At 42.9% G+C, this 24038-nt stretch overlaps 1 protein-coding gene across 1 annotated transcript; it reads left to right on the plus strand.

The window, feature by feature from the left end:
* Positions 1–4550: 4550 nt before the first annotated feature.
* LOC118375898 (protein mono-ADP-ribosyltransferase PARP12-like) lies at positions 4551–23804 on the plus strand. Its single transcript, XM_035762526.2, has 12 exons — positions 4551–5058; positions 11625–11760; positions 11944–12199; positions 12284–12412; positions 12498–12624; positions 12771–12939; positions 13037–13157; positions 13260–13356; positions 13597–13678; positions 14285–14415; positions 20904–21055; positions 21153–23804. The coding sequence occupies exons 1-12, from the start codon at positions 4742–4744 to the stop codon at positions 21407–21409; spliced, it is 1974 nt and encodes a 657-aa protein (XP_035618419.1). The 5' UTR covers positions 4551–4741; the 3' UTR covers positions 21410–23804.
* Positions 23805–24038: the final 234 nt, after the last annotated feature.

The following is a 24038-nucleotide window of genomic DNA, read 5'->3' on the forward strand; positions in this document are numbered from 1 at the left end:
TACATTCTTCCTCCTTACGTCACACCCATAGTAACTCCTCTTAATGACTCACCCCCCTGGAATTTAGTCAACGTTATCTTATTGTCTTGCACTAATTTTAGTTTGGATTCATATTAGGGCATGGAAACTGTAGAGCCACACCAATAGTTAAAAAATACAGACATGTACTTGCCTTAATACAGTAGGACCACAGCAACAGTCCTTGGCACTTTACAGAAATAACCTTCATACTGCTAACTCCTCTGAAAGGGACAGCCATGTTCTGGAAAAGAGGTGTAACCATAGCAACAGTACATATTAGGCCATAATACAGTTACAGGAATAACCAGTCGTTTCCACTCCCCAGACAGGTGTATGTCTAATGGTGTCTAATGACCCAGAGCACATATAGAGAACACTATTTTTGCTGACTATCCTGAAATGTATAATGGCCAGACATGTTCTGGAAAATTCTCAATATCTCTCATGACTGAAAAGAGCTTCTGGACATCAGAACAGCGATTACTCCCCTCGAATTGGACAAATCATTTTTATTTAATGAGTGAGACAGGAAGCATATACTCCAAACATCCGAACAGGCCCTCATCCCCGTCATTCGCTGGAGAAACAGAGATTTCGCGGAAAGAGATCAGGGTGCTTTGTGAGGATCAGGTGATGAATGGCTAATCTGCCTTTGCCATCCATACTGTTAGCCAACGTTCAATCACTGGAAAATAAATACCAATGGGACATTAAAAACTGTGGTATCTTATGTTTCACTGAGTTGTGGCTGAACAAGGACATTAATAACATACAGCTGGCGGGTTATACACTCTATCGGCAGGATAGATCAGCAGCCTCTGGTAAGACACGGGGCGGGAGCCTTTTTCTATTTGTAAACAACAGCTGTTACACAATATCTAAGGAAGTCTTGAGGTTTTGCTCGCCTGAGTTAGAATATCTCATGATAAGCTGTAGACCACACTATCTACCTAGAGAGTTTTCATCTGTATTTTTTTTGTAGCTGTCCACATACCACCACAGACCGATGCTGGCATTAAAACCACACTCAATGAGCTGTAGACCGCCATAAGCAAACAGGAAAACGTTCATCCAGAAGCGACGCTCCTGGTGGTCGGGGACTTTAATGCTGGGACACTTAAATCTGTTTTTCCTCATTTCTATCAGCATGTTAAATGTGCAACCAGAGGGGAAAAAAACTCTAGACCACCTTTACTCCACACACAGAGACGCCTACAACAGTCTCCCTCGCGCTCCATTTGGCAAATCTGACCATAATTCTATCCTCCTTACAAGCAAAAATTAAAGCAGGAAGCACTAGTGACTCGGTCTATAAAAAAGTGGTCAGATGAAGCAGATGCTTAACTTACAGGACTGTTTTGCTAGCACAGACTGGAACATGTTCCTGGATTCTTCCAATGATATTGAGGAGTAAACCACATCAGTCACTGGCTTTATCAATAAGTGCATCGATGACATCATTCCCACAGTGACTCTAAGTACATACTAGAGGTCGACAGATTAATCGGAATGGCCAATTAATTAGGGCCGATTTCAAGTTTTCATAACAATCGGAAATCGGTATTTTTGGGCGCTGATTTCCGATTATTATTTTTTTAATTCTTTTTTTTTATACCTTTTATTTAACTAGGCAAGTCAGTTAAGAACACATTCTTAATTTCAATGACAGCCTAGGAACGGTGGGATAACTGCCTTGTTCAGGGCCAGAATGACAGATTTTCCACTTGTCAACGCAGGGGTTTCAATCTTGCAACCGCACAGTTAACTAGTCCAACGCTCTAACCATTGCACTCCACGAGTAGCCTGCCTATTACGCGAATGCAGTAGAAGCCAAGGTAAATTGCTAGCTGGCATTGTACTTATCTTATAAAAAACAATCAATCATAATCACTAGTTATAACTACTAATCAAGTTTAGCAGGCAATATTAACCAGGTGAAATTGGGTCATTTCTCTTGCGTTCATTGCACACAGAGTCAGGGTATATGCAATAGTGTGGGCTGCCTGGCTCATTGCGAACTAATTTGCCAGAATTTTACGTAATTATGACATACATTGAAGGTTGTGCAATGTAACAAGAATATTTAGATTTAGGGATGCCGCCCGTTAGATAAAATACAGAACGGTTCCGTATTTCACTGAAATAATAAACGTTTTGTTTTCAAAATTATAGTTTCCGGATTCGATCGTATTAATGACCAAAGGCTCGTATTTCTGTGTGCGCTAATACTGTTTCAAACGTCACTCGCTTTTAGATTTGGAGTAGTTATTCCCCTGCAAGGGCCGTGGCTTTTGTGGATGATGGGTAACGATGCTTCGAGTGTGGCTGTTGTCGATATGTGTTCCTGGTTCGAGCCCAGGTAGGGGCGAGGAGGGGGACGGAAGCTATACTGTTACACTGGCAATACCATAGATATATGAAATACAAATGGTATAGAGAGAAATAGTCATATAAATACTATATTAACTACAACCTAAAACCTCTTACCTTGGAATATTGAAGTCTCATGCTTAGGGAAGCTGCAAATTTTCGCAGCTTTTTGTTAAAAATCACGCAACATTTCAAAGTCCTGCTACTCATGTTTGGAATATAGTATATGCAAATGATAAGTATGTGTGTATAGAAAACACTCTGAAGTCTCTAAAACTGGTTAAATCGCTCTGCTGGCAACAATTTCATTACGCTTTTTTGCAGATGTTAACTGACACCGTCCATATGCAACGGGTGTTGTACACACATCAAGTAATGTTAGCTAACGAGCCAGCCAGCTAACGTTAGCTAGTTAAAAGACAATGAACACAGTGCCAACAATGCCACAGTGCTGGGAGCTAACCAACCAGGTTCAATGTTAGGTTGCTAATATTAGGCTCGAACCAGAAACGCAAACAGCCCCGGGATACAAATAATAACATCAGCTAGGGAGCCAGCCGGTTAACGTTAGCAAGCTAGCTAACAGTACACTTTAGCTTAAAACATATAGCTAGCTAGGTAAACAAGATTTAAGATCACACACATCACGTAACATTAGCTAATGAGAGCCAGCCAGCAAATGTTAGCTAGTTAAACAACAATGAACACAATGCAAAATCATGTTGTTATTACCCTGCATGAAGATGACTCTGGGATACAAATAATAATGTCAGCTAGGGAACCAGCCAGTTAACATTAGCTAGCTAGCTAACAGTACACTTTAGCTTGAAATGAAACCACTTCCTGTCAAAATTAGAAGTGTCAAATCTAAAAATGTAGCTTGCTAACGCTAGACTATCTTACCTGTATACATCATCATGCATGATGCATCATGCATGAGTCTGGAAGGAGAGTTTACAGTCTAACCAGACACCTAGGTATTTGCAGTTGTCCACATATTCTAAGTCAGAACAGTCCATAGTAGTGATGCTGGACGGGCGGGCAGGTGCGGGCAGCGATCAGTTGAAGAGCATGCATTTAGTTTGACTTACATTTAAGAGCAGTTGGAGGCCATGGAAGGAGAGCTGTATGGCATTGAAGCTCGTCTGGAGCTTAGTTAACACAGTGTCCAAAGAAGGGCCAGAGGTATACAGAATGGTGTTGTCTGCGTAGAGGTGGATCAGAGAATCACCAGCAGCAAGAGCGACATCATTGATGTATACAGAGAAGAGTCGGCCCGAGAATTGAACCCTGTGGCACCCACATAGAGACAGCCAGAGGTCTGGAGCTCAGGCCCTCCGATTTGACACACTGAACTCTATCAGAGAAGCAGTTGGTGAACCAGACGAGGCAATCATTTGAGAACCAAGGCTGTTGAGTCTGCCGATAAGAATGTGGTGATTGAGAGAGTCGAAAGCCTTGGACAGGTATATGAATCCGGCTGCACAGTGATGTCTCTTATTGATGGCGGTTATGATATTGTTTAGGACCTTGAGTGTGGCTGAGGTGCACCCATGACCAGCTCTGAAATCAGATTGCATAGCGGAGAAGGTACGGTGGGATTCGAAATGGTCTGTGATCTGTTTGTTAACTTGGCTTTCGAAGACCTTAGAAAGGCAGGGTAGGATAGATATAGGTATGTAGCAGTTTGGGTCTAGAGTGTCTCCCCCTTTGAAGAGGGGGATGACCATGGCAGATTTCCAATCTATGGGAATCTCAGACGATAAGAAAGAGGTTGAACAGGCTAGTAATAGGGGTTACAACAATTTCGGCAGATAATTTTAGACAGAGAGGGTCCAGATTGTCTAGCCCAGCTGATTTGTAGGGGTCCAGATTGTGCAGCTCTTTCAGAACATCAGCTATATGGATTTGGGTGAAGGAGAAATAGGGAGGCTTGGGCGAGTTGCTGTGAGGGGTGGAGGGCTGTTGATCTGGGTAGGGGTAAAGCCAGGTGGAAAGCATGGCCAGCTGTAGAAAAATGCTTATTGAAATTATCAATTATAGTGGATTTATCGGTGGTGACAGTGTTTCCTAGTCTCAGTACAGTGGGCAGCTGGGAGGAGGGGCTCTTATTCTCCATGGACTTTAGTGTCCCATAACTTTTTTTAGTTTCTGTTTGAAAAAGCTAGCCTTAGCTTTCCTAATTGCCTGTGTTACAACAGAATGGATTTAACTTTAAAGGGCAGGTGCTTTGATTGTCAGTTTCGTTTATCCAGAAGTGGAACTGACGACATACAAATTTAGGGTGAGGTGATGAGCATAAAGATACTAGGTGCCTACCATAACGATACCAGGTGCCTACTATAACACGATGTCGTCTGTGGTTTCTCAATATGTTACTAAAATTATCTGTGGAAATCAAGGATGTTTGGACTTCAAGCAGCTTGACCAAATCGTTGGTCAAAAGTTCACTTGTGCAAATGAGGTCCTACTTGGAATACTTCGTGACAGCAGAAAATATGCCATCAGTGAAGGCAAAGAAAAGGCTTCGGGTTGTGTTATGAGCCAGGACAGTGTTATTGTTGCTAAGACTTCACTACGAGTCTGTCAAACCTCTCATAAAGAGTGTCATCAGTGCGATAATTTACACATATGCAGCCACTTTGTGTGCGGTAACTGCAAGTACGGGTAAGTGCCATGCTCTTTTAGACTAGTATATATATGTAGGCTATCAAGTTTCTTATCGCATAGGCTATACACAGTGGGTCTGCAGATGTTTCATAGCATATGTAAATACAACTTAGTTATGAGTCCAGTATGTTGCTAATTTGGGTGTAGCAACAGGCACCGTAATTTAGCTACATTTGGAGTGCCTTTTTTAATTACTCTGGCTATCTACTCAGAATTCAGAGCACTCTCGTCTGAGTGTGCCAGGGCGCAGATTAACTGATGGATTTACGAAGGCTGGTTGAATATGAGCAAAAAAGTGTTGTTAAATTGTTGCCAGTAGAAGTTTGTCACCAAAGCTCTAGGGCCACCAGGTTTGCTAGGGGCCCTAGAGGGGGGAGAAAATGGTCAGTGAGGTGTGCTCTCATTTGTGTCTGGAAGTACAGTAGCTAGCAAGTTAGCCAATTTAAGCAGGTCACCCAGCTTGGGTGCTTGACGATGAAACGCCTTTTGGGTCTTTGGGTGTCAAAAAATACAAGTTACACGTCAAAATGACACTATTTGGCGCGTTAGATAATGTAATTAAACAGCAGGGAGCAGGTCTCGAACCCTCGACCTTCTAGCCTGAAGTCCAGGTCTTTGGGTGTCAAAAAATACAAGTTACACGTCAAATGACACTATTTGGCGCGTTAGATAATGTAATTCAACAGCAGGGAGCAGGTCTCGAACCCTCGAACTTCTAGCCTGAAGTTCAGCGCGCTATCTATCGACTGTGCCGCAAAAGCATGGTCGAGCGGCGGAATCGATATCCGCACTGATAAACACAGGCTCAAGTTTTTAATTTGACACGTCAAATAACACAATTCTATTATAGAATCTTCTGTGTGTGTGTGCTGAATTTATGCGTGCAATCCAAGCGCTACCACTACGATCAGTAGCACTGGAAAAGCTGTACAAAAAAAGTCTGCAAATATGCATACACTGGCCACGAATGATGTGTTTACAATACCACTTTGTTAATAAGGCAGCTGAGTCCTTCTACCGACAAGGCATACATTGAATGCCTGAAATACATTGAATGCCTAGATTGGGGCGATTTCTCACCCGTATGTATTATGTGAGTAACGTTCTTTCTAGTGACCGTGTGGACACTAGGCTCCATACATCTATGGCCATCTATCGGTCCATTTCTCGTGAAACAATCATATGCTAAAGCTTGCTCCCTACAGTAGGTATGTTTGAAGCAGCACTTAACTCGTTTATGTTGTTGACAATTAGATACTATACTTTCTCACTGCTCTTTAAACTTCCATTTGATATTGTTTTAGTTTTTTTAATCAAAGACGATCGCTGGTAAAAGCGCAGCATTTTGATTTTTTTTTTCATTTTACTAAGGCTTTTAACTTGCTGCTCCATTAATGGCAATCTATAGCCTACATTGCAGATTGGCAGCCTTTAGGTAATTTTGGATGCCAATGTTACTAGCTAGTTAGACACCGATCCTGTCCACCAATATTTGTGTGTGTATATACATTTTTCACTGGTCTGCTTGATGTATACAATTTTGAAGAAAAAACATACTCTTTATTTTTATGGACACTGATCTACGGTGGTTTATTTTGGCCATGATTGTTGAGGTTGATCACTGACGGTCCTCAATTACATTCACTTTATCTTGGACTTTATCTTGCACTGCGACATTGGAGTCTAATACTATCAATCCTCTCTTCCAATAATACTCTTGTTTAATTGTTGCACTAGCTGAAGTTTAGACCCACGGTTCGTTTGCATAATTTTACATATCCAAAATGCTAATTGTCCGTTTGTATACTTTTATGGAATTCTTCCCTCCTAACGACGTTCAACAATTTAACTATACAGGGGCTGACCCTTTTTATAGCCTACTGGTTAATTTTAAACATCTATTTACTCAGCCCTGGGTCGACACCTAGTGGAGTACACATTTTATGGCCATTGAAATGCCATCAATCACTGTTAACATTTTTCAATAACTGAAGCTGAAGGTTATTCTCGTTGTTTAAAGTGTGACCGAAACCCAAAATGTACACTTGCCTATTGACATATGACATTTTTTTTTCAAGGGCGTTATGTAACTTCTTTCCTAGATAGGTTTGACCTCACTGCACATGTAGGGTAATCAACTGAGTAGGAGAATTCCTGCTGCTCCGTCTTGTGCATAATGACGATTTTAGGACTTGTATTTTATCTTTTGAAGGGTGTTGTGCTATTTTTGTGTATGTTGGCATTATCCAGAGATTCTTGTGTTCTGCTTTTTTATTTTATTTTCTTATTCAGATGTTTTGCTCATGCTGCTCCTCTCTCAATTTGACTTCTCTTATAAGGATTAATGTCTAGTTCAACAAGTCAGGATGGTACTTTAGGACTTTCAGTCAGACTGGTGCAGGGAACATTTGCGGTTGTGGGGAGAAAATTAAGCGCTCCAGATTATTATCAAATCTGAAAAGGTTGAATACTGATATCGCATTTCTTCAAGAAACGCACCTACTGTACGACCATTACTAGATTGTGTAAAGCATGGGTTGGACAGGTTTTTCATTCAAATTTTTAACGGCAAAGCCAGGGGAACAGCAATAGTGATTCACAAACGAGTGCAGTTTTCACCCTCACAGATCATTTCAGATACTGGAGGACGTTATACAATAGTTAGTGGCACCCTCTTCCAAACCCCTGTCGTCTTGTGACTGTTTACGCCCCTAACTGGGATGACACTAGATTTATGACGTCTCTTTTAGCCTCTCGCCCTAATCTTGACACCCACCGCCTCATCTTTGGCGGGGACCTTAACTGTGTTATTGAACCAAGATTTGACCAATCTGATCTCAGAACACTTACTCCTTCCGGGATGGCAAAAGCTCGTTCTACACTCGTGACCTAAATGGATTGTGTTGGTCCATGGCACTTCCTCCACCCGGTCACAAAAGACTTCTCCTACTTTTCTCATGTTCATTAAGCCTACCCATGCATATACTACTTTTTTTGTTAGATAGAGCCCTTCTCCCCTCAGTTAAAAGTAGTGATGCACCGCTATGACATTTTTGGTCGATACCGATATCCAATATTTTCCTTGGCAAAAAAAAACTGATAACGGATATTTAACATTTTAGCGACCTTTTAAGCATTCGAGAACAGTTAAGTAGTTAACACACACACGGACGCAGCGGTCTAAGGCACTGCATCTCAGTGCAAGAATCGTCACTACAGTCCCTGGTTTGAATCCAGGCTGTATCACATCTGGCCATGATTGGGAGTCCCATAGGGCGGCGCACAATTGGCTCAGCGTCGTCCGGGATGTCATTTGTAAATAAGAATTTGTTCTTAATTAACTGACTTGCCTAGTGAAATAAAGGTTACACACACACACTGACCAAAAAGTTATTTAGTTGTCATTTACGCATGTCCCCATTACCAGTAAAACATCATCAAAACCTATTTGTTTCACTTATTTGCTGTGTTCAGTGGTTTCATTCTCAACCAGGATTTCTATGGAACACTGTTTGGGTCTTTGTGTGTGTAAAAAGATGCACGTCAAATAACACTATTGTGCCGAATCCTTATTGTGGCTATTTTCACAACACAACGTCTTGTACCTACGTTACTGCACAGTAGTTTTAACATCGGCGTTAAACTAGACACCGATATATCGATCGTGCAGTTAAAACTACATAATATTCAGCGATAGTGATTTCGGATCATTCCCCCCCACATTCTGTACTTGGCACTTACTCCGAAGGGAGATTTAACACGGCCCTATTCTCTAACAACGAATTCTGTGACTTTATTTCGAACAACATTTATGTATTCATTCAAACAAATAATGATGACACCTTCTTCTTTTGGGAGACTTTCAAAGCAGTATTACGGGGAAAGATCATTTCTTACAACGCTCATTATGTCAAACAAAAAGAACTGAAACATCAGGAAGTGGTGGACCGGCAATATTTAACTTCACCATCCCCTGAATTATATGCAGAAGCTGGATCTTCAAACTCAATTTAATCTGCTTTCCACTGATAAAGCAGCGTTTCTGTTGCAACGAACAAAGGGAACATACTATGAATATGGTGACAAGTCCAGCCACCTTTTGGCACACCGACTTAAACGCCAGTCAGCATCATCTTATCTTTCAGGTATTTACATTTTATATTTATTTGACCTTTAGTTATACAGGTTTTTCTCATTGAGAACATCTATTTTGTGGTCCTTTCGTGGTCCTTCTGTAGCTCAGTTGGTAGAGCATGGCACTTGTAACGCCAGGGTAGTGGGTTCGATTCCCGGGACCACCCATACGTAGAATGTATGCACACATGACTGTAAGTCGCTTTGGATAAAAGCGTCTGCTAAATGGCATATTATTATTATTTTCCACGAGAGACCTGGTCCAATAGGAGACTCCTCCCTTAATCTTACAAGTGATCCCTCTAATATTAATTCAACTTTCGTGTCATTTTATTCTAACCTCTACAAATCTGAACCCCCATCAGATAATACAGCTATGGGCAACTTTTCAGATATGGACATGAGTAAAGTTCTGGACAACCCTCTGCATCTTGATGAAATAACAAAGGGTCTAAAGTTAATGCACAGTGGCAAGGCCCCAGGCCCTTATGGCACCCCCGTCGATTTTTTTAAATTATTTTTTTTTAATTGTTTTTTTTAACATAAAATTCTCTGATCAACTTGCCCCATTACTATTAGATATGTTCACCAACTCGTTAACACTGGGCTCTCTTCCCCCGACGCTAACCCAAGCCTCCATCTCAATTATGCTTAAGAAAGATAAAGATCCGACGGAATGTGGTAGCCCATTTCACTTTTGAACACTGATGTTAAATGATTAGCTAAGGTTCTAGCATGCCGGTTGGAACCCTGCCTTCAGGATGTCCTATCTGATGATCAAACGGGTTTCGTCAAAGGGCAACAACTGTTTTCCAATGTAGGGCGGCTTTTGAACATTATACTATCTCCCCAGACCCTGAAATTCTTTCTCTCAGAGAATTCTTTCTATTGGGTGGAGTGGGATTATTTATTTAAGATTTGGTTTTGGGTCCAATTTCATCTCATGGATATTTCTGCTCCTACGACTAGCGTACACACCAACTCTCAACATTCAAAATATTTACCCCACTCCAGAGGGACCCGTTAAGGGTGTCCTATGTCCCTGCTCCTTTTTGCTCTTGTGATAGAGCCGCTTTCCTTGGCTTTAAAATGATCACCATCATTCAGTGGAATCCACCGAGCTGGTGAAGAGCATAGTGTCACTGTATGCAGATGATCTAATATTATATATCACTAACCCTGTGAACTCTGTCGATAATATAATGCATATTTTAAACACGTTTGGATCATTTTCAGGTTACAAATTGAACATTGTTGTCCTATCAAACCTGCTGCCAAGCAAATTCCCCTTGGAGCCCTGCCTTTCCATCTGTCGCCCACTGGTTTTTCCTATTTGGGTGTGAATATAACACACACTCTGGCTACCATCCATAAAACTCACTTTGCAAGCCTAGTCACATGCGTTAAAGCAGACTTACACTGCTGGGATAGTCTGCCTCTCTCATTAGCTGGCAGAATTCAATCTGTTAAAATTAATATTTTACCTAAGTTTCTATACCTTTTTTCAATGTCTTCTGATCTTTCTGCCAAAATTATTTTTTTACAAAGTTGTATAGGCTTGTCAGTCATTTTATCTGAGCAGGCAAATCACCTAGGATGCGTAGAGCAATACTTCAAAGAAGGAGACAAGATGGAGGATTGGCACTTCCAAATGTACTGCTTTACTACTGCTTTACTACTGCTTTACTATCAAAAGATTATGGTCTGGTGTAATGCTCCAGGTACCAACTGGTGCTCATTAGAGGACGATGATTGGCGCTCCTGCCAAACAATAAAAACGAGAGTTTCTATCCTTCAAATTCAGGTAGGTGCCTCCTTTTTTGGTTCTTAAGCGGTAAATGGTTTCCATTGCAAGATGTAATGAATACACACCTGATGTAACTGGCCCTGTAACTCATTAATTGGATATCTCACGCAAAATGAGTATCAGACAAGCTTTGATTCGACTTGTTAGTGAATACTCCTGAGGTGCTGACCTGTTGCACCCTCTACAACCACTGTGATTATTATTTGACCCTGCTAGTCATCTATGAACGTTTGAACATCTTGGCCATGTACTCTTATAATCTCTACCCGGCACAGCCAGAAGAGGACTGGCCTCCCCTCACAGCCTGGTTCCTCTCTAGGTTTCTTCCTAGGTTCCTGCCTTTCTAGGGAGTTTTTCCTAGCCACTGTGCTTCTACATCTGCATTGCTTGCTGTTTGGGGTTTTAGGCTGGGTTTCTGTATAGCACTTTGTGACATCGGCTGATGTAAAAAGGGCTTTATAAATACATTTGATTAAATAGATAAAGTAGCTAATATATATTTTTGCTGAGCAGCCTTCAGCATTTGTTGACCTGATAAACTTGTCTTCTGTTGTCTTTGTTTAATTTGCACATCTTATGTCTGTGTACTCAAACATTGTTTGCATGTCTCTTTAAACTCTAGGAACAAGTGCAAAAAGGCCCACAGTCTAGATTGCCCACACAACGCAGCTATTATAAGTGAGGTGGGTCACCATGACCTGGGGGAGGCAGAGCTGTTCCAACTTCTGCTGCAGAACGACCCCTACCTGATGCCTGAGGTGGGTGGCTCCCAAAATTACCCTTAAATGAATGTATAGTTGATCTAAAAAGATTGGATAGGTTAGCACTGGGGTAATACTGTAGCTCCGGCACCAACTGTTCTGGAAAAAGAGTAAGCCAAGTGTTAATTGCATGTAGTATGCACTCTGGATGTTTGACCATCTCCTTTCAACTCCTTCCAGATCTGCTCCCATTACAACAAGCGCGTTGGTGAGCATGGCATCTGCAAGTTTAAAAGCAGCTGCACAAAACTCCACCTCTGCCTGCACTTCCTCCAGGGTGACTGTAGGTTTGGTGCTGGTTGTAAGAGGGCCCACACGTTCGATGCCCCTGCAATGAAGATTCTAAACAGCAGAGGATTCAGCCAAGAGAACATCAAGATCCTCCACAATATCTACAAGAATAAATTCATCATAACTCACCAAGAAAATCCAGCTGGTAAGGAAATGACAAGGTAGAATCCAGGAATACAGAGAATCCATGCAAACTGCACTTTAGTAACCGTGTCTGTCCTGTGTCTAGCTGTAGCACCTTCCCTTGCTCCAGTCATGATGCCAGTTGAGAAACATCAGCCCTCCTCCAGCTCCACCAGTGAGACTGACAGGAATGAAATCTGCCTCTTCTTCATCCGCAGTCGCTGCAGCTTCAAAGGTAACCTATCAACCTAAACATACTTTATTATCAACATTTCTGTTTACAGTAGTGTGTTTACATGTTTCTGTGGTTGTGTTGTCAGACACATGTGTCCGTGTCCACTACCATCTGCCTTACAAATGGCAGATCTTAGATGGAGTGACTTGGAGAGACCTGGACAATGTAGAGGAGATTGAGAAGGCCTACTGTAACCCACAAAATGACACAAGGTACTGTTGTCGTCATATTAGGTTTGGTGTGGATTTTTGTTACCTGTCAAACCAGATCTAAGATATGTTAGCGTTTTATTAGATAGAATATATTACCTTTTTTACATTACTGGTCTTATTTTGTTGTTCATCTGTGTTGCCCTCAGTGGAGGAAGTAAGCCTGTGAACTTCCTCACCATGACATGTGGAAGCCCTCCAGTTCGTCGTCTGTCCACTGTTTCATCAGTCACCAAACCCCCTAACTTCATCCTCACAACAGAATGGCTGTGGTACTGGAGAAATGACTGTGGCCAGTGGATAGAGTATGGCCATGAGGTCAGTCTGAATACTGAATATGCATGGATGTGGTTTTTATTGTGACTTTACTCCATCCTCTTTAAGTTGACCTAAACTGTGGTCTTATTCTGTGCAGGGTGGTGAGGGGAATGTGACCTCTGTCATTTCCCAGACCCTGGAGAATGCTTACCAAACTGACTCTGACAGCGAGATTCCATTTGAATCTGGAGATCAGAAGTACATTCTCAGTCTCAAAGGTATACCCCTTGTCACAGATATATAGTAATTCAGCAGTTAATCAGCTCTTTATTGGCTAACAACCTGTTAAAATGTTATCATAAATATTGTTTCTGTTTCAGAGATGCATCAGCAGAATATTAGATTTAAAACCAAAAGAGCAATTTGTAGAAGGCCCTGTTTTCTCTCTAAGGAAGATGTGAATGACAAGCTGAAGAGGTATTGTCCTTCATGGTTGTACTGTATGTCTGTAATGAATGTAATGTGAAGTGTGCCACTCGCCAAATTTCACATCTCCCAGTCCTACCCCAGAGCCAAATGAAGTAGTTGAACAAATAATACTGAGCATTCAGGAAGGCCTATTGGATATCTGTGTCTGAATCATTCAAACTAGAAGCCAACCCTTATCTATTGGGACTTCCCTGTTGAATTTCCTGTTTCTTCTTTTGTCTCTGTTAGTGAGTCTGAGAGCTCCAGCTCCTCTGTGACTGTCCCTCCACACTGGGACAAAGGAGTCTTGTCTGACGCCACAGACTACAAGGTACTATGTAGTGATACTGTACTGCTTAATTTAGTTGAGTTTAAATGAAACACACGTGAGCACACAAGCATTTCACTAAGTCTAAAACTGTGGTTTTTCGACACCTGACATATACCATTTGATTTGCTTTGACACTATTATAATGGTGGGCACCAATATCGATAATGCAATATGATATCGACTTGAGCAAGGGATATCGGTTTATCCTTTATGTTATCCTACACCATTAAGTAAAATAGCATACATGACTGTTCCTGCGGGCACAAAAACCTCTCTCTGCCTCTCAATTTAGCATACTTAATTGCCAACTAATGGGCCATCAATGGGTTTACCATTTTATTCAAACTGGTTGGGTAGGTTAAGCCCCCAGAACATTTTCACCTGGCCTAATGGGCAATTAGCAAGCCGTTGTCTGGACTTCACAAAACTGTGGAAGTGAAAAGAAAATGTAACATTCACACAGTTGCAATGCTATATATCAATATCGGATTGAAAAACTGCAACTGATATCGATATAGATTTTCCATATTAGTGATATTAATATACGTGTGGAATATTTCCCATAGAGACATCTCACTTAATAAAGTAATCTGTGGTTTCCTTCAGCTGGTTACACTCTCAAGCCAGATAGAAGAGTACCAAAAGTTGGAGACGCTATTCAAAAATACCATGGCCAGCAGCACCATCCACAGCATCAAACGGATCCAGAACCCCTCACTCTGGAGGGTCTTCCAGTGGTATGTTTTGTAGACTGCTGTATTCAGTTGAAAAACTGGTGTCTAGTAGATCTTCTGAGACTCACTCCTCAGCCTTGTGCTGTTGAAGGCCATTTTTAATAGTGTGATGAGTTGGAAAGCTTCAGAGGGGCAGTTCTGTGTTTTTGTGAAGCAGAGGTCCTGAGTTCTGTGCAATAAATAGAATAGATACGAACATTTTGACATCTGTGCTGCTTACAACAGGTTTTCTTCTGAGTGGGTTGTGGATAGCAGCTAGTCATACTGTAGCTAGTTTAGCATCCTTGAGACATCCTGCCTTCTTGAGACCACAAATGGGTTTCTGTAGTATAACAGTAACTACGGTGACCTTGGCTTGCAGAGTTCTGTATTGTAAGTTGGCATCGAATCTTGAAGTGGTTTGGTACATGAAACATTAATATATTACATAATGATATTTGTTTCCTTACATCGTCCCCGATGCAAATTCAGTACATACCCGGACAAGGAGTGACTGCAATCTACACTTTGGTTTTCACTAGCAACTGGAGACATTAATATTTGTATTTTTGTACTAAAAAAGTATATCTTCCCTGTTTAGCATGTTTAAAATGTCATGCCCAAATCATTGCAAGATAATTTTACACCACATTTATTGAGTAACACAATCCATGTAGCCCTTAACACTTGTACCCGTATACGGGTTGAAAATGATAGATTTGGGCACTGATAAATTCCTAAATCGGAACACAGTGGCTGTACATGCTATACATGTCAGAGTGCTGGATCTGCGCTGTACCAGAGCATGTGAGCGGAGTTGAGCAGTCGGAAATCCCAGTCCTCTCACAGAGCGCTGCGCCGGTGCTCAATGTCCTTTCCAACCCCTCTGCTAAACACTGTTCCTCACTCACAGAAAATAAACTGCTGATCCAGATTCACTCCATTCATTAAAATCACAATTTAACCAACACCCATCTGTTTTTGACTACCTGGACATACTACAGTATTTGGTTTTGAAGTATTGAAATTAAACCATATGACTTGAATTAAAAGTATTTTAATAAACAGGTGACAGTAAGAAGCGCTCATCATTCATTTAGGCTACATGTCGTATTAAACAGCATGTAAGCACTCGAAATAGGTCTAATGAATTATTTACGCTATATAATTATTATTTATTAGCCTATTTCAATTAATCCAAGATGGCGTAGCAGTCGGACGTGTGTTTGTCTAGTCATGTAAATAGTCGGCCTCATCTGGATTTTTTTCCGTATATATTTTAATCTCACTTTCCACCTACATTCTAAATATGCTTTCCTGAAACCGCCTCACCCAATGTGGTACGGCTCTGATATTTTTATACGTTATAACTGGAACCTCCATCAGAAGCTAGTCAGCTAACTGGATAGCTGTTAGCCACGGCTAGCGGTCTTCACCTTTTAGCTCGGTCACCAGCCAGCTTTAGCTCGGTCAATACCTGCCAGTCTGCACAGTGCGATATCTACCCAGAGCATATCAAACTGATTTTCTCCACCACATCACCGGATTCCTGCCGCAAGCTCTGGGCCTTTACACTGGATCAACACAGCTAACTAGCTGCAACCGATTGGCCCCCGCTGGCTAACACCTCTGTCCTGAAGCAAACACCAGTTAGCCTTGAGCTAGCCTCGAGCTAGGCCCATCTCCCGGCTAGCCGAAGAAATATACCTGTTAATTTGTGGGCTTCAATACCTCTTTTGCCAATTCACCTGGACCTTTTATTGCTGACACGGAGCCCCGTTGATCCATCACGACTGGTCTGCCGACGTAATTGTCTGATGTGGTTTCAACAGGCTTTTCTGTTGCAATGACAACGAAGACCCATCTGCTAGCCCCGGCCCGCTAGTGATGGCTAAAAATGACTTGTCACGCATAAAGTAGATGTCCTAACCAACTTGCCAAAACTATAGTTTGTTAACAAGAAATTTGTGGAGTGGTTGAAAAACGAGATTTAATGACTCCAACTGTATATCCATCCTGCCCTGCCTTTCTAAAGACTTCAAAAGCCAAGTTAACAAACAGATCACCGACCATTTCGAATCCCACCGTACCTTCTCCGCTATGCAATCTGGTTTCCGAGCTGGTCATGGGTGCACATCAACCATGCTCAAAGTCTTAAGCGATATCATATCCGCAGCCGTTTTCATCGACCTGGCCAAGGCTTTCTACTCTGTCCCCTCCTGTACTCCCTGTTCACCCATGACTGCGTGGCCACGCACTCCTCCAACTCAATCATGAAGTTTGCAGACGACACAACAGTGGTAGGCCTGATTACCAACAACAACGAAACAGCCTACAGGGAGGAGGTGAGTGACCTAGCGGAGTGGTGCCAGGAAAAGAACCTCTCCCTCAACAACAGCAGAGGGAGCACGTCCCTATCCACATCAACGGGACCGCAATAAAGGTGGAAAGCTTCAAGTTCCTCTATGTGCACATCACTGATGATCTGAAATGGTCCACCCACAACAGACAGTGTGGTGAAGAAAGCACAACAGCGCCTCTTCAGGAGGTTGAAGAAATTCGGCTAGGCCCCGAAGACCCTCAAACCTTTACAGATGCACAAATGAGAGCATCCTATTGGGCCGTATCACCACCTGGTATGGCAACTGCACCGCCCTCAACCGCAAGGCTCTCCAGAGGGTGGTGCGGTCTGCCCAACGCATCAGCGGTTGCCTGCCCTCCAGGACTCCTATAGCATCCGACATCATCAAAGCTGGGACCGAGAAATGGAAAAACAGCTTCTCTCTCAAGGCCACCAGACTGTTAAATAGCCATCACTAACCGGCTACCACCCAGTTACTCAACCCTGCACCTTAGAGGCTGCTGCCCTATATACATAGACATTGAATCACTGGCCACTTTAATAATAGAACTCTAATCACTTTAATAATGGTTACATACTGCTTTACTCATTTCATATGTACAGTAGTGGCCAAATGTTTTGAGAATTAGAATAATTTTCAGTCTGCTGCCTCAGTTTGTATGATGGCAATTTGCACATACTCCAGAATGTTATGAAGAGTGATCAGATGAATTGCAATTCATTGCAAAGTCCCACTTTGCCAAGCAAATGAAAGCAAATGACTGTATCCCCAAAAAACATTTCCACTGCATTTCAGACCTGCCACAAAAGGACCAGCTGATATCATGTCAGTGATTCTCTCGTTAACACAGGTGTGAGTGTTGACGAGGACAAAGCTGGAGATCACTTCTGTCATACTGATTGAGTTCAAATAACAGGCTGGAAGCTTCAAAAGGAATCATTGTTTTTCCTCTGTCAACCATGGTTACCTGCAAGGAAACACGTGCCGTCATCATTGCTTTGCACAAAAAGGGCTTCACAGGCAAGGATATTGCTGCCAGTAAGATTGCACCTAAATCAACCATTTATCGGATCAGCAGTTCAATTTTCGTGAAGAAGGTTTCAGGGCACCCAAGAAAGTCCAGCAAGCGCCAGGACCGTCTCCTAAATTTGATTCAGCTGCGGGATCGGGCACCACGAGTAGAGAGCTTTACTCAGGAATGGCAGCAGGCAGGTTTGAGTGCATCTGGACGCACAGTGAGGCAAAGACTTTTGGAGTATGGCCTGGTGTCAAGAAGGGCAGCAAAGAAGCCACTTCTCTCCAGGAAAAACATCAGGGACAGACTGATATTCTGCAAAAGGTACAGGGATTGGACTGCTGAGGACTGGGGTAAAGTAATTTTCTCTGAATCCCCTTTCCGATTGTTTGGGGCATCCGGAAAAAAGCTTGTCCGGAGAAGACATGGTGAGCTCTACCATCAGTCCTGTGTCAAGCCAACAGTAAAGCATCCTGAGACCATTCATGTGTGGGGTTGCTTCTCAGCCAAGGGGTGGGCTCACTCACAACTTTGCCTAGAACACAGCCATGAATAAAGAATGGTACCAACACATCCTCAGAGAGAAACTTCTCCCAACCATCCAGGAACAGTTTGGTGACAAACAATGCTTTTTCCAGCATGATGAAGCACCTTACCATAAGGCAAAAGTGATAACTAAGGGGCTCAGGGAACAAAACATTGATATTTTGGGTCCATGGCCAGGACACTCCCCAGACCTTAATCCCATTGAGAACTTGTGGTCAATCCTCAAGAGGCGGGTGGACAAACAAAAACCCACAAACTCCAAGCATTGATTATGCAAGAATGGGCTGCCATCAGACAGGATGTGGCCCAGAAGTTAATTGACAGCATGCCAGGGCGGATTGCAGAGGTCTTGAAAAAGAAGGGTCAACACTGCAAATATTGACTCTTTGCATCAACTTCATGTAATTGTCAATGAAAGCCTTTGACACTTATGAAATGCTTGTAATTATACTTCAGTATTCCATAGTAACATCTGACAAAAATATCTAAAGACATTGAGGCAGCAGACTTTGTGAAAATTAATATTTGTGTCATTCTCAACTTTTAGCCACAACTGTGTATATACTGTATTTTAGTCAATTCCACTCTGACATTGCTCGTCCTAATGTTCATATATTCAATTATTTTACTTTTAGATTAGAATTTTTAGACAGTACTGCACTGTTGGAGCTAGGAACCGAAGCATTTCTCTACACCCAGAATAACATCTGCTAAATGTGTGTATGTGAGCAATAACAATTGCTTTGACTTGAGAATACCCTCTCCACCCTTGCAGAGCCACTAGGAACTCTGCGCTCCAGCCAAATTGGACACTGCTCATGCTCTGCGTTGTACAGGTTTTGACTGAGAGCCACACTGATTGGGCAACTTTTGAACATTTTGTATTTGATTGAGGGGAAATGCTGTAAATTGTATTTTGAAAGATGAGATATTGAGGATTTATAATAAATATGGCCTTGTCATACAATCAAACCAAACACCTGTGAATCCATTAATGTGCACTTCACATTTCCAAGTCATTAAACTGATGACATATACAGTCAATATTTATGATCACCATGTTTGATGTACAGTTAGAAGATGACAAGACGTCATACCCTGCATTGTTCTGAACAGAATGCTAATTTTCTTCACAACAGTAATTGTGTAATGGCTGGGATGCAGGGTTGTAATTCCAAAGAAAACGACTACAAACTACTTGCCGTAGTTCCTCAGCGTCACAGCTAGGAGAGCTCAAACACCTTATGGTTGAAGACTCTTCTTTGAGACATTAAAGTTTATTGAAATGACTTAGGAACTGTGCACATTTTGGAGAGGTGTGTGTGTGTGGGGCCACTTGGAGACACCAGTTAGTCCTCACTCAAACTGTTGTAATTTTTTTGTCTTATGTTGCACTTACCCCACATTTCCCATTATTATGTTACTGAATGAATGCAGACTATTTGCAGCGAAAAGTACCCCAAATGTAAAATCCAGTGTAATGTTTGTTTTCAGTCTTGTGAACTGATAATAATAATTTGGGCGTGGGGGGTGCTTATCTGTTACACACAAGTGTTTATTTTTACATATCCAAACTCTCCCTGAGACACCCGCAGGGAGTGGGTTCATGGCCAGGGTCACCATTGTTCAGCACCCCTGGAGAAATTAGGGTTAAGTGCCTTGCTCAAGGGCACAGCTATAGATGCCAGGACTACCTGACATGATGGCTCCTTGCTGTCCCCAGTCCACCTGACTGTGCTGCTGCTCCAGTTTCAACTGTTCTGCCTTATTATTATTATTCGACCATGCTGGTCATTTATGAACATTTGAACATCTTGGTCATGTTCTGTTATAATCTCTACCCGGCACAGCCAGAAGAGGACTGGCCACCCCACATAGCCCGGTTCCTCTCTAGGTTTCTTCCTAGGTTTTGGCCTTTCTAGGGAGTTTTTCCTAGCCACCGTGCTTTTACACCTGCTTTTACACCTGCATTGTTTGCTGTTTGGGGTTTTAGGCTGGGTTTCTGTACAGCACTTTGAGATATCAGCTGATGTACGAAGGGCTATATAAATAAATTTGATTTGATTTGATTTGATGTTTATTTTGTTTTCTCCGATAATCAAATCAGCAACTTTTTTGTTTACTGGCCCAACATGCTAACCTCGAGGCTACCTGCCACCCTGTTGTGTCTTGACCTTTTGATTTAATAATCTTCCCATCAACTCCAAACTGTTGTCTTTAAATCGCTACCATGGTTATACATATGCTTTTCATATTTCTTCTGTAAGACACATTTAAATTTAGCCCTATCCATATAGGCCAATTTCAACCAGTGTAAAGGGCTAAGAGGATATTTAGGCATGACATTTCAAACTTGCTAAATTTAATGTTTGATATTTCCTGTTCGTTGACCGGTCAGTCTGCAACTTTTGAGGTTCGTATCTTTGAGGTTTTACATACCGTAAAACCTCAAAGATACGAACCTCAAAAGTATGGATTGCAACCACTCCTTGTCCATAGATTGCATTCAAGGTAAGGAAACAAATATTTTAATATGTAAAATTGCTGAACTATCCCTTTAATGTATTGTTTTGTGTGCTTGTGGTTAGGCAGAAGGAACAGATGATGAAGAAGAATGGCGGGAAACTGGTTGATGAGAGAGAATTGTTCCACGGCACAGATCACTCTATCATAGATGTCATCTGTGAACAGAACTTTGACTGGAGGACCTGCGGTGTGAATGGAACACTTTATGGCCTAGGTGAATCTCTCTATTGCTATATCAAGTCACATAAAATAAAATGTTTCTGCTAGACCTTTGAAACATTTGTCTCTAACACGCTGTTGTTATTTTACAGGGAGCTACTTTGCTAGAGATGCCTCATACTCTAACGCGTACATAAGATCTCAGAGCAGCAGTAAGAAGATTATGTTTGTGGTTCTGGTCTTGGTTGGAGAGTTCACCAATGGGTGTCGAACATACCGTCGTCCACCTCAGAAAAGCACCAGCAAGGTCCTCTATGACAGCTGTGTCGACTCAGAAAACAACCCATCCATTTTTGTTGTGTTTGAGAAACAGCAGATTTATCCTGAATACCTAATTGAGTACTCCTAAAATCCACAGGGGTCCATACCAATGTCTTCCACTGAAGACAACTGATATTTTGTGACTTGCTAACAGTCCTCACATGCTCTACCTACTGTATTTCTGTTATTTCTGTATTGAAATGGGGCTAGTGATTTATTGAATTGGGGCTAGTGGTTTATTGAATTTGGGCTAGTGGTTTATTGAATTGGGGCTAGTGGTTTATTGAATTGGGGCTAGTGGTTTATTGAAATGGGGCTAATGGTTTATTGAATTGGGGCTAGCGGTTTATTGAAATGGGGCTAGTGATTTATTGAAATGGGGCTATTGATTTATTGAATTGGGGCTAGTGGTTTATTGAATTGGGGCTAGTTTTGGGGTATTTTTTTATTATTATTTTGGGCTCTTTTAATCCATTTCGCCAGTTCAGTGCTATAGCATGGTTGAAATTTAAAGGCAATGTTCCCACGCTCACAGTCGCTTTGTCACGCCCTGGTCTTAGTATTTTGTGTTTCCTTTATTTTGGTCAGGCCAGGGTGTGACATGGGTTTATTATGTGGTGTGTTTTGTCTTGTTTTTTGTAGGTATTGGGATTGTGAATTAGTAGGGTCTTTTTTGTTTTTTTTTTGTTTAGGTTTTCGTGTTACGTTTATTGTTTTTGAATCTAAAATAACCATGCTGCGTTTTGGTCCGATCCCTGCTACACCTCCTCGTCAGAGTAGGAGATAGAAGAAAACCGTAACAGAATCACCCACCACAAAAGGACCAAGCAGCATGGTGACAGGCAGTGGCAGCAGGAGCAACAAGGTCTGGATTATACGACTTGGGAGGAAATAGACAGGTGGGCGGTCGACCCAGGGAGAGTGCCGGAGCCCGCCTTGGATTCGCTGAAGCAGTGCGAGGAAGGTTATAGGAGAATGGAGTTGGAGAAACGAACACGGCGGCGTGGAAGGAAGCCCGAGAGTCAGCCCCAAACATTTATTGGGGGGAGGCACAGGGAGAGTGTGGCAGAGTCAGGAGTCAGACCTGAGCCAACTCCCCCTGTTTATCGTGAGGAGCCAAGGAGGAGACCAGAACCAGACCCGGTGTTGGAGGTGAGCGAAGCAGAGACTGTGAAGGAGTTAATGGGGAAATTGGAGGAGAGAGTTATGAGGGAGTTGCTGTGTTGGTGCTTTAGGCACGGAATTCGCCCGACGGAGCCTGTCGGGGATTTGATGGCACCTGGGTCAGCGCTCCATACTCGTCCTGAGGTGTGTGTTAGTCGGCTGGTGAAGATTGTGCCAGCCTCACGCACCAGGCCTCCTGTGCACCTCCCTAGCCTTGCACGTCCTGTGCCAGCCCTGCTCTCAAGATCTCCAGTACGCCTTCACGGTCCAGTCCATCCTGTGCCACCTCCACACACCAGCCCTCCGGTGGCAGCTCCCCGCACCAGGCTTCCTGTGCGTGTTCTCGGCCCAGTACCACCAGTGCCAGCACCACGCACCAGGCCTTCAGTGCGCTTCGCCTGTTTAGCGCTGCCAGAGCCTTCCTCCTCTCCAGCGCTGCCAGAGTCTCCCGCCTGTTTAGCGCTGCCAGAGCCTTCCTCCTCTCTAGCGCTGCCGGAGTCTCCCGCCTGTTTAGCGCTGCCAGAGCCTTCCTCCTCTACAGCGCTGCTGGAGTCTCCTGCCTGTTCAGAGCTGCCAGTCTGCATGGAGCTGCCAGTCTGCACGGAGCTGCCAGTCTGCATGGAGCAGCCAGCCAACTACCTGCCTGAGCTACCCCTCAGTCCCGAGCTACCCCTCAGTCCCGAGCTACCCCTCAGTCCCGAGCTGCCCCTCAGTCCCGAGCTGCCCCTCAGTCCCGAGCTGCCCCTCAGTCCCGAGCTGCCCCTCAGTCCAGTGGGGTCCTTGGTGAGGGTTACTAGGCCAAGGTCGGCGGCGAGGGTCGCCAATCAAAGGACGCGATGCAGGTGGACTAAGACTTTGTTGGAGTGGGGTCCACGTCCCGCGCCGGATCCGCCACCGTGGACAGACGCCCATCCGGAACCTCCCCTATGGGTTTAGGTGTGCGTCCGGGAGTCCGCACCATGGGGGGTCGGGGGGTTCTGTCACGCCCTGGTCTTAGTATTTTGTGTTTCCTTTGTTATTTTGGTCAGGCTAGGGTGTGACATGGGTTTATTATGTGGTGTGTTTTGTCTTGGGTTTTTTGTAGGTATTGGGATTGTGAATTAGTAGGGTTATCTAGAAAAGTCTATCAATCAGAGGCAGGTGTTTATCATTGTCTCTGATTGGGAACCATATTTAGGCAGCCATATTCTTTGAGTGTTTGGTGGGTGATTGTTCCTGTCTCTGTGTTAGTTTGCACCAGATTAGGCTGTTTAGGTTTTCGTGTTACGTTTGTTTTTGTACTGTTCGTGTTCTTATTCATTAAACATGAATCTAAATAACCACGCTGCGTTTTGGTCCGATCCCTGCTCCACCTCCTCGTCAGAGCGGCATGGTAGCCTAGTGGTTAGAGCGTTGGACTAGTAACCGGAAGGTTGCAAGTTCAAACCCCCGAGCTGACAAGGTACGAATCTGTCGTTCTGCAGTTAACCCGCTGTTCCTAGGCCGTCATTGAAAATAAGAATTTGTTCTTAACTTACTTGCCTAGTTAAATATAAAGGTCAAATAAAAAAAAG

Source organism: Oncorhynchus keta, chromosome 17 (genome assembly GCF_023373465.1).
Source record: "Oncorhynchus keta strain PuntledgeMale-10-30-2019 chromosome 17, Oket_V2, whole genome shotgun sequence".
In the NCBI taxonomy this organism is placed as follows: Eukaryota; Metazoa; Chordata; class Actinopteri; order Salmoniformes; family Salmonidae; genus Oncorhynchus; species Oncorhynchus keta.

What these genes read in the sequence shown, in the direction of transcription:
- LOC118375898 (XM_035762526.2), top strand. Translation starts at nt 4,742, where the DNA reads ATGTCGTCTGTGGTTTCTCAATATGTTACTAAAATTATCTGTGGAAAT. An exon ending in TCACCAAGAAAATCCAGCTG is followed by an intron (nt 12,200 to 12,283) that starts GTAAGGAAATGA and finishes TCCTGTGTCTAG; the next exon opens with CTGTAGCACCTTCCCTTGCT. An exon ending in CAGTCGCTGCAGCTTCAAAG is followed by an intron (nt 12,413 to 12,497) that starts GTAACCTATCAA and finishes TTGTGTTGTCAG; the next exon opens with ACACATGTGTCCGTGTCCAC.